Here is a 13057-nt window from a genome sequence, read left to right as displayed (position 1 = left end):
TCTACTTAACTTATATGAATTAAATTAAAAGATTTTTCACATGCTGTGAGAATCAGGAGGTGGTACTGACCTTTTCCCCCTTTCCTGTTCAGTGCAAGATCCAGAACCCAAGCTATACATTGTGCCTTCCCAGAGCAATTTTAAATTGACAATTTAGAGGGTAGGAGAGGCAATATTAACATAACACTATGCCTCAATTTTCCAACTACAAAACAAATTGTAACATTTGCCCCAGCCTATATCTCAAGGTTATAATTGGGACTATATAATACAAATTATATATTAATTATACTATATAATTATATACTATATTAACGTATAATAATCTATTATGTACAGAACTCACAATGCCTTTTTTAAATCTTAAATAAAACAAGTGATTTGTGTGGTGTATCTGCAGATAAATGGAGGCAGGAAATGTTTTGTGAATGCTAAAGTTGCTGTATCTTAGGGAGGAAATTCTACCTTCATTTTTTTAAAAAAATTACACCCACTGAGCACAGTGGCTCATGCCTATAATCCCAGCACTTTGGAAGGCCGAGGACGGTGGATTGCCTGAGGGCAGGAGTTCAAGACCAGCCTAACCAAAATGGTGAAACCCTGCCTCTACTAAAAATACAAAAATTAGCCGGGTGTTTGGCGGGCACCAGTAATCCCAGCTACTGAGGAGGCTGAGGCAGGGGAATTACTTGAACTCAGAGGCGGAGCTTGCAGTAAGGCGAGATCGCGCCCCTGCACTCCAGCCTGAGAGACAGAGTGAGACTAAGTCTCAAAAAAAAAAAAAAATTACACCCTTGATGTGTAACCATTCAAATGTGGCATAGTACATTCTTAGTGAAATGACATTCTTCAAAATGACACACCAGTAATTTGGGAGGTTTTTATGTGTCTCCTTTTCTATTTTTTGTAAAGAGCACTCCTAACTGCAAAGCAGTTTGAGCTGTGGAAAGAGGAACAAGGTCAAAGTCCTTGATATGATAGTCTGCATCTATTATTTTATTAAAATGACAGCTCAGTAGGCATCAGACTACTTTCCAGGCATCTGAATGAGGCAAAGGTGGAAAATGGAAAGGGAAGGGTTTAACTGAGAGATACAGGGCACTCTGAAATCCTTCAAGAAAAAGGAGCTGAGATGTGGCAGTTATGACAGTCATGTGCTATGGACTGCTCAGAGCCTTCTTTCTGAGGCAGATTCTATCAGCCGCTAATGTTAAGGGCAAATCTTACTCCTAAGGGCCATGTGCTAATGTGGGCACCGTTTTTCTTACTGCTACACATTCCCAACTGTTTGCCACAGTCAAAAGAACCAAAAATCCCAATAGCAGAGCTATCACATGCTTTTCCCCTTCCTCTCCCAAAAAATGTCACTTCAAAGGTCCCTAAAGAGCCCTTGATTTGCAATAACCTGCCATCAAAGTAAAATGGCAAAAGTCCACAACCCTGACATATACTCCCGTACTAGGGAGGAAATGGTGGTACTGACCTTTTCCCCCTTTCCTGTCCAGTCCAAGATCCAGAACCCAAGTTATCCGTTGTGCTCTTGCCAGAGCAATTTTAAATTGCCAATTTACTGAAGGTGAACTAAACAACTGTCATTTGCCTCCTTTGAACCCAATTAGGGTGGCGGTCGTCTGTCCTAGATCATGGTCCCCTCCAAATTCCTGATGCTTAGTAAGTTGATGTTTCATTAAAATGACAGGCAGGCCCCAATTATTCTGAGTACTGTATGATAGGCAGACTTCCAGCGAAAACACTCTAGTCCCTGTACTAGGTATGGATCGGGAAGTGCTCTTCTCCAAAGCATCCCATATTTTACAATTTTAGAAAGACAAAAATATGTGTATCATGGTCATCAGTATTACCATATAAGCATATTGTGCAGAAAACGGTACTGCATCTAAAAGATAGGCAAAGAACCTTTCTCTATTGCAGACCCTGGAAGGCTGAGTTTGGGCGGGAAGAAAAAGCTGGGAAGAAAAAGCTAAGGTGTTTGGAGCTGGCTTACTTTTCTCCTCGAGGTTCTTCCTTTCGTCACCACTTTCAGAGCAGCACTAGAAGAAGAACAGATGTGACAAGCACATTAAGATTAAAGTCGTGGATGGAAAGCATACGGGGCTCCCAAAGGGCACCCACTGGAGGCCAGAGAGGTTCCAGACCCTCTCCCACTTTCTGAGCGACCAGGGCCGTCCGAATCAGGTACCTCAAAGTGTCACTTTCCTGGTGCCACCGCCACCTTCCCAGGAGGTGTGTGTCACCTCCGCAGGACCTGGAGTTACCTTGCCTGCTCACTAGGGCCACCTCCCTAGAGAAATCTGTCATCTCACCAGGGCCGCCAAAGCCACCTCACGGGGACTACCGCCTCCTCTAGGAGGTCTTACAAGGGCCTCTAATCTAAGCCGCGGGAAGCACCTTCACAAGCTTACAGGGCCACCGCACCGGGACTATCTCCCCCGGGAGGTCTGTGCCACCTCAATGGGCCACCAATGTCCCCTCCCAGGGACGCCAGGGCCGTCTCACCGGGGCTGCAGGAGAGGCGCCGATCTCGCCGGCTGGTAGCATCTCGCCTCCGCGCGAGTCCTCGGCTCCATTCGCAGCCAGCGTGGCCTGTGGAGTCTGGCTAAGGCCAGCGACACACTGACCTACCCAGCCTCGGAGGCCGTAGGACTGAGTGCCACAGCGACTTCCTCTCGATGTCTCACTGGTTTCTTCCTCTCAGCCCAGAGAGGCCCTGCCCGTGCAGCCGCCGGCCGTGCTCTGTTCCTCCCCCTCCTGACCGGAGGTCGGAACGGCCACTCAGGAAGCGGGCACCCTCCCCTAAGGAGCTCCAGAGAAGGGATTCGCTCACTCCACCGCGGTAAAAGTCCCCTCCACTTTATTGAAGCTCTTAATGATGGAACTTTAAGAAATCCCTCTCCCAACGCCTTAAATTCAATATGAATAATTTAAATTTATATTTTAGGCAATATCCAGATGTTCTGAGAGTGTGGGGGGCTTGTTGACTAGGAGCTTCGGTGCAGGGTTATTTGGTTCGAATATTTAGTTGGGGGTTTCCAATGAATGTCAGTATCTTTAGATATTTCTTTTAACGTTGGTCAGAGTCCCTAGAGATGAGCTTCTGATTTCCTGCCTAGAGGGTGTAGAGGTGGTTATAAGCGTTCTGGGAGCTGAATGAAGAGAACAGAGCATCTAACATGTGTTTCGCCCAAAACCCTGTCTTTTACCAGGGAGGAGGAAAGGGAGCTACCTAGCAGCAAGGGTTGTGTAGAGGACCTGTGGACTTGACAGCCTCATAAACAAACTAACACGGAAGGAGTACCATAGAGACCGTAACAAACAAGGGGGGGGAAAAGCAACCCTCAGAGGAAAAAGAAACCACACGGTGAGAAGAAAAATCAAATACATGTGCACAGAGATATATAATCGAGCTACAAATTACTATTGCAAGCATAAAACAAGGATACTGGCTGGGCGCTGTGGCTCACGCCTGTAATCCCAGCACTTTGGGAGGCCGAGGCAGGCAGATTACGAGGTCAGGAGATCGAGACCATCCTGATTAACATGGTGAAACCCCGTCTCTACTAAAAATACAAAAAATTAGCCAGGCGTGGTGGTGGGCGCCTGTAGTCCCAGCTACTCAGGAGGCTGAGGCAGGAGAATGGCGTGAACCCGGGAGGTGCAGCGTGCAGTGAGCAGAGACCGCGCCACTGCACTCCAGCCTGGACGACAGAGCAAGACTCCGTCTCATTTAAAAAAAAAAAAAACAAAGATACTATTTTTTAAATTACCTATTATGGGAACATAATCGTATATATTTATAGTGTACATGTGTGTTTTTTTTGTTTTTGTTTTTTTTTTTGCTCAGGCTGGGGTGCAATGGCATTATCTCTGCTCGCAGCAACCTCCGCCTCCCAGGTTCAAGCGATTCGCCTGCCTCAGCCTCCCAAATAGCTGGGATTACAGGCATGCACCACCACGCCCGGCTAATTTTGTATTTTTAGTAGAGACGATGTTTCTCCATGTTAGTCAGGCTGGTCTCGAACTCCCGGCCTCGGGTGAACTCCCCGCCTTGGCGTACCAAAGTGCTGGGATTACAGGTGTGAGCCACCGCGCCCGGCCTTTTCTTCTGGGGCGGGGCGGGGGACGGGTAAAGAAATTTTAATGAGGATTCAAGGTTTGTAAGGAAGACGCAGAGGACCGGCGCTCAGCCCCAGCCTCCTCACGTGTACATGGCTCCATGGAGGTTCTCCAGTCGGTTCTGCTGCTGCTGCTGTTTTCGAGCCTTATCTCGTCTGTGTTCCTCATAAGTGTAGTCATCAGTGGGCAGCTCATGGCGGCACAAGGGACAGGAATTTGTCTTGCTTAGCCAGGGCAGAATGCAGCTGGAATGAAAAAGGTGATGGGAAGCATCTCAATGGCAGTCTCCTCCTCAGATTCCAAAAGATAAACGGGGCACTTGAGCTCAGCCTTGAGAGCCTCTGATGACTGTCCTGGAGAGGTTCTCAACCACAATCTTGGCAGCTGGTGGAGGCAGGTGGTGGTCCCAATCTACTACCAACCCCAAGTCTTCAAAGTCCATCCTATTCAAAAGTGACCTTACGAGCTCCAGCACCATGTTGGTTCGAGTCTCCTGCTTGAGGGTCCAACGGCTCACAGTCGTGTTCATCGATATAGGACGCCATGGCTGCCCAGCCGTCTGACATGTGATGTTTTGATACGGGTATACAATGTGTAACTATCAAATCCGAGTAACTGGGGTATTGATCACCTTGAGAATTTATCATTTCTTTGTGTTAGGAACAGTCCAATTCCACTCTTTTAGTTATTTTAAAGTATGCAATAAATTATTAACTGTAGTCACCCTGTTTTATTGTTGTTGTTGTTGTCGTCATTTGTTTTGGTTTTGGTTTTTTTGTTTGTTTTTTGAGACAAGTTCTCCCTCTGTTGCCCAGGCAGGAGTGCAGTGGTGCAGCCATAACCCACTGTAACCTCAAACTCCTGGGCTCAAGGGATCCACCCACCTCAGCCTCCTGAGTAGCTAGGACTACAGACTGGCACCACCATTCCTGGCTAACTTTTTTTTGTTGAGACAGTGACTCGCTATGTTGCCCAGGCTGGGCTCTACTCCTGGGCTCAAGCGATTCTCCTGTCTTGACCTCCCAAAGTGCTAGGATTACAGCCATGAGCCACTGCACCTGGCCCCTAACTGTATTTTTGGACCCATTAACCATCCCCAATTTATGCCTTCCTCCCTGCTACCCTTTCAGCCTTTGGTAACAATCATTCTACTCTCTATCTCCTTGAATTCAGTTTGTTTAATGTTAAGCTCCCACATATGAGAGAAAAGGATACTATTTAAAAGGAGCATTGGCTGGGCACGGTGGCTCCTGCCTGTAATCTCAGCACTTTGGGAGGCTGAGGCAGAACAAATTGCCTGAGGTCAGGAGTTCAAGACCAGCCTGGCCAACATGGTGAAACCTGGTCTCTACTAAAAATACAAAATATTAGCTGGCCATAGTGGCACGTGCACCTATAGTCCCTGCTGCTTAGTAGGCTGAGGAACAAGAATTGCTTGAACCCAGGAGGCTTTTAATTTCTGCTGTCATATTTTTTGTTCTCTGAATGCTCTTTTTATTTTATTTATTTATTTTTATCCTCCCCATTTTCACAAGTGAGTGCCCCTTTTATTATTTATTATTTGTTTGTTTGTTTCTTTGAGACAGAGTTTCGTTCTGTTGCCCAGGCTGGAGTGCAGTGGCACGATCTTGGCTCACTGCAACCTCCGCCTCTGGGGTTCAAGTGATTCTTCTGCCTCAGCCTCCCTAGTAGCCAGGATTACAGGTGCCCGCCATCATGCCCGGCTAATTTTTGTATTTTTAGTAGAGATGGGGTTTCATCACATCGGCCAGGCTGGTCTTGAACTCCTGACCTCAGGTGATCTGCCCACCTCAGCCTCCCAAAGTGCTGGGATTATAGGCATGAGCCACCGTGCCTGGCCTTTTCTTTGTTTTGTTTTGTTTTTTGCTTTTTTTTCCTAGAACATTTATCAACATTTATCTTCCCACACTTTGTTTGTTTGTTTTTATTTTGAGACGGAGTCTCATTCTGTCGCCCAGGCCAGAGTTTATTGGCAAGATCTTAGCTCACTGCAACCTCTGCCTCCCAGGTTCAAGTGATTCTCCTGTCTCAGCCTCCCAAGTAGCTGGGACTACAGGTGTGTACCACCACACCTGGCTAATTTTTGTATTTTTAGTAGAGATGGGGTTTCACCATGTTGGCCAGTCTAGTCTCAAACTCCTGACCTCAAGTGATCTGCCCGCCTCAGCCTCCCAAATTGCTGGATTACAGTTGTGAGCCACCACACCTGGCCAAAAACTGGAATTCTGTACTTAATTAGTGAACTATGAATCAAATGTGAGGTTAGAATAAAAATGTGGGTTTTTTTTTTAACACTCTTGTAGTCAAGAATAAAAATAGACATTAAAGATCTCAAAAAATTTAGCTTTTGTTTTATTTATTTATTTATTTATTTATTTATTTATTTATTTATTTGAGACAGAGTCTGACTCTGTCACCCAGACTGGAGTGCAATGGCACGATCTCGGCTCACTGCAACCTCTGCCTCCCAGGTTCAAGCAATTCTCCTGCCTCAGTCTCTCGAGTAGTTGGGATTACAGGCGCCCACCACCATGCCAAGCTAGTTTTTGTATTTTTAGTAGAGACAGGGTTTTGCCATGCTCAGGCTGGTCTCGAACTCCTGACCTCAGGTGATTCGCCTGCCTTGGCCTCCCAAAGTGGAATCATGGGTGTGAGCCACCGCGCCCAGCAAGCTTTCATTTATTTCTCCTTTCTCGGGAAGGTACTGAAGGTTGTACTCCACTAAAATAAGAGAGTAAACCAAGAATAAAGATGACATAGGATATAGGAAACAGAAAGATTCAACACAGGAACAGAGATGCCCTGAGAACAACTGTGCAATAGGCGTAGATTGGCGTAGGCCAGGAGGTTCCAGAAGAGACTGCTTCAGAAAGATGAAAATAGAACACCTCATCTAAACCTCTGGAAAGGGGAGATTTACACAATCATTGAGGGGTTTGGGCTTGGTCTAGTGATGAATAGTAAACTAAAATAAGATAATTATTAACTAGAGGAAAAACAAAAGCAGTACAGAAGAGAAGTAATCATAGTTTCTTATTTGCCTAAAATGTGAATGATATTTACCTAGTCATAATGAAGTAAACATAAATCCAAAAAAAGGACAGTATAAGGAATGGAAAGTTTGGTGGAGAAAGGGGAAGGAAAGAGAGCTAAATCTTTATTTTCCATTAAGTGAAGTCAGTAAATAATGTCTAAAAGTGAAAAATCAAGAAATAACAATACAAACACATTACATGGAGAGATTAAGGTAAATATCAAAAAAATTAGTTAAAAGAGGTGAAATGGGCTGGGCGCGGTGGCTCACACCTGTAATCCCAGCACTTTGGGAGGCCAAGGCGGGTGGATCACCTGAGGTCCGGAGTTCAAGACCAGCCTGGCCAACATAGCGAAAACCCATCTCTACTAAAAATACAAAAATTAGCCAGGCATGGTAGCATGTACCTGTAGTCCCAGCTAATCAGGAGACTGAGGCAGGAGAATAGCTTGAACGTGGGAGGCAGAGGTTGCAGTGAGCCAAGATCATGCCATTGCACTCCAGCCTGGGCAGCAGAGCAAGTCTGTGTCTCAAGAAAAAAAAAAAAAAGAGGTGAAATGACTGCTTTTGAGAAGATGGAAACAGGTGAGGGCTGAAGTGGGAATACAGTCCCTGCTGCTTCATTGCAAACCTTACAAAGTTTCTACAGAATTATTTGACTCTAAATTACAACATGTATAACTCTGATAACAATTAAAAATAAAATTAAAGGAGAAAAAATAATGCCCTACACCCAAATTTTGGCTTCTGAAAAATCCACTTTCTGATAAAGGAAATAGGGAAATAAATAATTTAAGATTAAGTGTATAGTTTTGACAACAGAAATGTTGGCAATGACTGAGGGAACACAGAAAACAGTGAACTACTATCTGGGGCATGGAGAAAGGCATCCGAAGTGGACAGCATAGTAGTCAATAATAAGGATGAAAGAAGAGAGAAAGTGTGTGTGATAGGCACCTAGCAATCTGTAGTGTGAGGTGGAGTTAAAAGCAGGATACTGTACGTTATACATAATAGACGTGTTAGAATGGAATTTTGAAGTCGAAGACAACATTCAACTGTTACATGTTTATTAGAAGAAGTTGATACTAGGAAGAGGTTTTGAATACTTTTGTGTTATTTTAATTAAAAAACCAATAAAGAGTTGCCCATTTTGGAAAACAGAAAACTAAAAATCCACGTTTCACTTGTACCTTGACCTAGGCAGTTTCGGCTAAAATGCAAAACGAGTAAGGTCTGTCTAAGAAACCTTAGAAATGGCCAAAGAAATGTGAAAAATCTTTCCTCTAAATCTGTTTATGAGGAGTTGGGCTGCACTCTCAGAGTTTTTTTTTTTTGGTGGGGGGACGGAGTCTCGCTGTTTCACCAGGCTGGAGTGCAGTGGTGAGATGTCAGCTCACTGCAAACTCCGTCTCCCAGGTTCAAGCGATTCTCCTGCCTCAGCCTCCCAAGTAGCTGGGACTATAGGTGAGTGCCATCACACCCAGCTAATTTTTGTATTTTTAGTAGAGATGGGGTTTCACCATGTTGGCCAGGATGGTCTCGATCTCTTGGCCTTGTGATCCGCCCGCCTCAGCCTCCCAAAGTACTGGGATGACAGGTGTGAGCCACTGCACCCAGCCTCTCAGAGATTTTTTTTTTAAGCCTTTACTTTTTTAGAGCAGTTTTAGTTTACAGCAAAATTGAGAGGAAGGTATAGAGATTTCTCATATACCTCCTGACCCCACACGTGCATAGCCTCTCCCTCACCAAAGTGGTACATTTGTTATAATTGATGAACCTACATTGACACATTATCATCCAGAGTCCATAGTTTACATCACTGTTAGTGCTGTAGATCAGCAGTTCCCAACCTTTTTGGCACCGGGACTAGTTTCATGGAAGACATTTTTTCCTCAGACTAGGGGGTAGGAATGGGTTTCAGGATGAACTGTTACACCTCAGATTGTCAGGCATTAGATTCTCATAAGGTGCGTGCAACCTAGATCCCTCACATGTGCAGTTCACTATAGGGTTCTCGCTCCTATCAGAATCTAATCCCACCACTGATCTGACAGGAGGCAGAGCTCAGGCGGGAATGCTGCAGTGCAGCCTGGTTCCCAAAAGGCCACACTGACTGGTACCAGTCCGTGACTTGGGGGGGCTGGGGACCCCTGTTGTAGATTTTATGGGCTTGGACAAATGTATCATGACATGCAGCCAGCATTACAGTATCGTACAGAATAGTTTCACTTCCCTAAAAATTCTCTGTGCTCCACCTATTCATCCTTCCCTTTCTCCTAACTCCTGGCGACCACTAATTTTATTACTGTCTATATAGTTTTGCCTTTTTTAGAATGTCATTTTGTCATTTAGTTGGATTCATATAGTGTGTGTCCTTTTCAGATTTTTTGGGGTTTTTTTTTGTTGTTGTTGTTGTTGTTTTCTAGACAGAGTCTTACTCTGTCGCTCAGGCTGGAGTGCAATAGCATGATCCCGACTCACCCCAACCTCCACCTCCCAGGTTCAAGCAATTCTCCCGCCTCAGCCTCCTGCGTAGCTGGGATTACAGGTGTGTGCCACCATGCCTGGCTAATTTTTGGTATTTTTGGTAGAGATGGGGTTTCACGGTGTTGGCCAGGCTGGTCTCGAACTCCTGACCTCAAGTGATCCACCTGCCTCAGCCTCACAAAATGCTGTGATTACAGGCCTGAGTCACCATGCCTGGCCCAGATTGGTTTCTTTCACTTAGTAATATGCGTTTAAGGCTGGGCATGGTGGCTTACGCCTGTAATCCCAGCACTTCGGGAGGCCGAGGTGGGCAGATCACCTTATCTATTTAGATCTCAGAATAAATAAATACATAAAATAAAAAATATTTATTTACGTTTCCTCCATGTCTTTTCATGGCTTGCTAAGATCATTTCTTTTTGGCACCAAATAATATTCCATTGTTTGGATACAGCACAGTTTATTCAGCTACCGAAGGACATCTTGGTCTTTTTTTTTTGAGACGGAGTCTCACTCTGTCCCCCAGGTTGGGGTGCAGTGGCATGATCTTGGCTCACCACAACCTCTGCCTCCTGGGTTCAAGCAATTTTCTGCCTCCGCCTCCTGAGTAGCTGGGATTACAGGCGCCCACCATCACGTCTGGCTAATTTTTGTATTTTTAGTAGAGATGGGGGTTTCACCATCTTGCCCAGGCTGGTCTTGAACTCCTGACATCGTGATCTGCCCACCTCGGGCTCCCAAAGTGCTGGAATTACAGGCGTGAGCTACCATACCCGGCCCGTCCTTAAGTTTTGGCAATTATGAATAATGCAGCTATAAACATACATGTGCAGGTTTTTGTGTGAACATAGTTTTCAACTCCTTTAGGTAAATATCAAGGAGTGTAATTGCTGAATTGTATGGTAATAATATATTTCTTTTTTTTTTTTTGAGACAGAGTTTCCATCTTGTTGCCCAAGCTAGAGTGCAATGGTGCGATCTCAGCTCACTGCAACCTCCGCCTCCTGAGTTCAAGCGATTCTCCTGCCTCAGCCTCCCAAGTAGCTGGGATTACAGGCGCGTGCCACCACGTCTGGGTAATTTTTTGTATTTTTAGTAGAGACGAGGTTTCACCATGTTGGCCAGGCTGGTCTCAAACTCCTGACCTCATGATCCGCCCACCTCGGCCTCCCAAAGTGCTGGGATTACAGGCGTGAGCCACTGCCCCCGGCCGGTAATAGTATATTTCATTGTGTAAAAAACAAAACAAAAAAACAAATTGGGCAGGGCATGGTGGCTCATGCCTATAATCCCAGCACTTTGGGAGGCCTAGGCAGGCAAATCACTTGAGGTCAGGAGTTCCAAGGCCAACAGGCAAAAACCCCGTCAAAAAAATTAGTCTGGCATGATGTCAAGCACTCGTAGGCCCAGCTACTCGGGAGGCTGATGCAGGAGAATCGCTTGAACCCTGCAACAGAGTGAGACTCTCTCTCAAACAAAATAAAACAAAAGAGAAAAACTATTAGAGGCTGGGAGCGGTGGCTCACGCCTGTAATCCCAACACAGAGGCTGAGGCGGGCGGATCACGAAGTCAAGAGTTCGAGACCAGCCTGGCCAACATAGTGAAACCCCGTACTTTACTAAAAATACAAAAAATAAGCCGGGCATGGTGGCGCGCGCCAGTAATCCCAGCTACTCGGGAGGCTGAGGCAGGAGAATCGCTTGAACCCGGGTGGCGGAGGTTGCGGTGAGCAGCGATCGCGCCATTGCACTCCAGCCTGGGCGACAGAGCAAGACTCCGTCTCAAAAAACAAACAAACAAACAAAAAGCAAAAAAACTATTAGAGCCTGGGCAACATAGTGAAATCTTGTCTCTACCCCCCACCCCCAAAAAAATTAGCCTGGGTGCGGTGGGATGCACCTGTAGTCCCAGCTACTTGGGATACTGAAGTGGGAGGATTGCTTGAGCCTGGGAGGTCGAGGCTGCAGTGAACTGTGTTCACGCCACCGCACTCCAGCCTGTGCGACAGAGCGAGACTCTGTCAAAACCAAACCAAACCAAAACAAAAAAAACCTATGATCCGGTTTCTTGAAGCAGATCCTATGGCAAGCCATCAAGCCAGAGCGGTAAGAAGTAGGAAGATGGTGCTTTTAGATCCACTACATTCCCGGGATCAAATGTAGAACAATATTTAGTCCCTAAAGTGATTCTCTTTCCATTATTGTTAACTGCGTGGTCGGTGCAACGTGAAAGGGCCACAACTATGTGAAGGAAACACTTAGAATATAACACCAAAGGAGGCAATCGCTACCTTAGACTTCCTAAAGATCTAAAGAACTCTTAGATGCTTGATGAAATCGCTCTCTGCCGCTGGTGCGACTCAGGCGCGGTCGCGAGGAAGGTCCGGGGTGAACGCGCGCAGGCTGGGAGTCCGCGTTGGGGTGCTCCCTGGCTTGCAGGCCGCTCCGAGGGGGTGGGCCGGGGGCGGGGCCGGCGGCAGGGAGCGGACTCCGCCCCCGGGGCGGGTCCAGTCGGGCCGCGGCGCGTCGCTGCGCCGCACGTGTGCGAGCCCGGCCGCCGGTGAGTCGGCTGGAGCGCATCTGGTCCTCCGCGCGGAACGCGCTGCTTATGCCTGCCGCCCTAGCCGCTGGCTCATCCAAGTGGCCTTCGCCGCTCTCTTGCGTCCCAGCCAGAGCGCTGGCCACCTCGCCGCCCAGCTCACGCCGCGCCCGCGCTCCCAGGCTCCGGGTAAGTGCGCGGCCTCCCCGCGGCCGCCGGGGCTCCTCGGCCTGGCCCTGGCCCCAGCCCCAGCCCCAGGGCCCCGCCCCAAGAGGCAGTGCGGACTGGGAAGGCGGAGTGGGAAGGCGGCCCCGCAGTGGTCAGAGCCCGCGGCGCCTCCATTATGGATCGCGCCAGCGGGAGCACGGTTGGAACCCGGTGGGTCCTGCGCTTCGACGGTGCAGGCGCCGCTCTCCGCTCCCCGCTCCCCGCTCCGCTCTGCCCGGCCAGTCGTCCGGAGGCGCCGCGCCCGAGCGCTCCCCTCCTCCCCGCGCGGCGCTGTCCGCCGGGGGCCCCCTTCCCACTCCTCCCTTTCTTTGCCCCGGACGCTCCCTAAACTCTTGTCCCTCCGTCAGAGGAACACTGGCCCTGAAGCCCTTCACGGTGCCACTGCTTCGCCGCGCCTGCCTTCTGTGGGTCCAGCCCACGTGTTCCACCCCTGTGTCCTGCGTCGCCGCTCACTGGGAGCCTACTAGGCGCCACGCGGGCTCTGGGGACTGCTTGCTTTGTATGCATTTCCCAGAGTAGGAGTGGACGGGCTGCAGACTCAGAGTGCTTTCTCCAGCCCTCAAGCTGGGTGAATGCTTAACGAGTGGATGGAGGTGCTGCTGTGCAAGCTG

General features: G+C 47.7%; 2 protein-coding genes and 1 pseudogene across 8 annotated transcripts in view; 1 reads left to right on the top strand and 2 right to left on the bottom strand.

Annotated features, from left to right (window-relative positions):
* RINT1 (RAD50 interactor 1) overlaps positions 1-2687 on the bottom strand; it is a 35517-nt gene extending 32830 nt beyond the window's left edge. The window contains 3 exon segments of the mRNA XM_003811188.6: positions 2006-2051; positions 2518-2555; positions 2558-2687. Of these exon segments, the coding sequence (XP_003811236.4) occupies positions 2006-2051; positions 2518-2555; positions 2558-2588 (115 nt within the window). The 5' untranslated portion in view covers positions 2589-2687.
* A 303-nt stretch (positions 2688-2990) lies between these two features.
* Positions 2991-7067, bottom strand: LOC129398197 (E3 ubiquitin-protein ligase RNF181-like; annotated as a pseudogene).
* Positions 7068-12187: 5120 nt separating this feature from the next.
* Positions 12188-13057, top strand: part of PUS7 (pseudouridine synthase 7) — a 65406-nt gene continuing 64536 nt past the window's right edge. For 5 of the 7 annotated variants that reach the window (XM_063606328.1, XM_057302925.2, XM_034964722.4 and 2 more), the window contains exon 1: positions 12188-12407. The gene's annotated coding sequence lies outside the window, so the exon portion shown is untranslated. The remainder of the gene's footprint in view (positions 12408-13057) is intronic. The other 2 variants (XM_063606327.1, XM_034964721.4) reach the window with 1 other exon arrangement.

The sequence above is a fragment of the Pan paniscus genome, chromosome 6 (genome assembly GCF_029289425.2).
Source record: "Pan paniscus chromosome 6, NHGRI_mPanPan1-v2.0_pri, whole genome shotgun sequence".
NCBI classification, from domain to species: Eukaryota; Metazoa; Chordata; class Mammalia; order Primates; family Hominidae; genus Pan; species Pan paniscus.
This window is presented reverse-complemented; position numbering and strand designations above follow the sequence as displayed.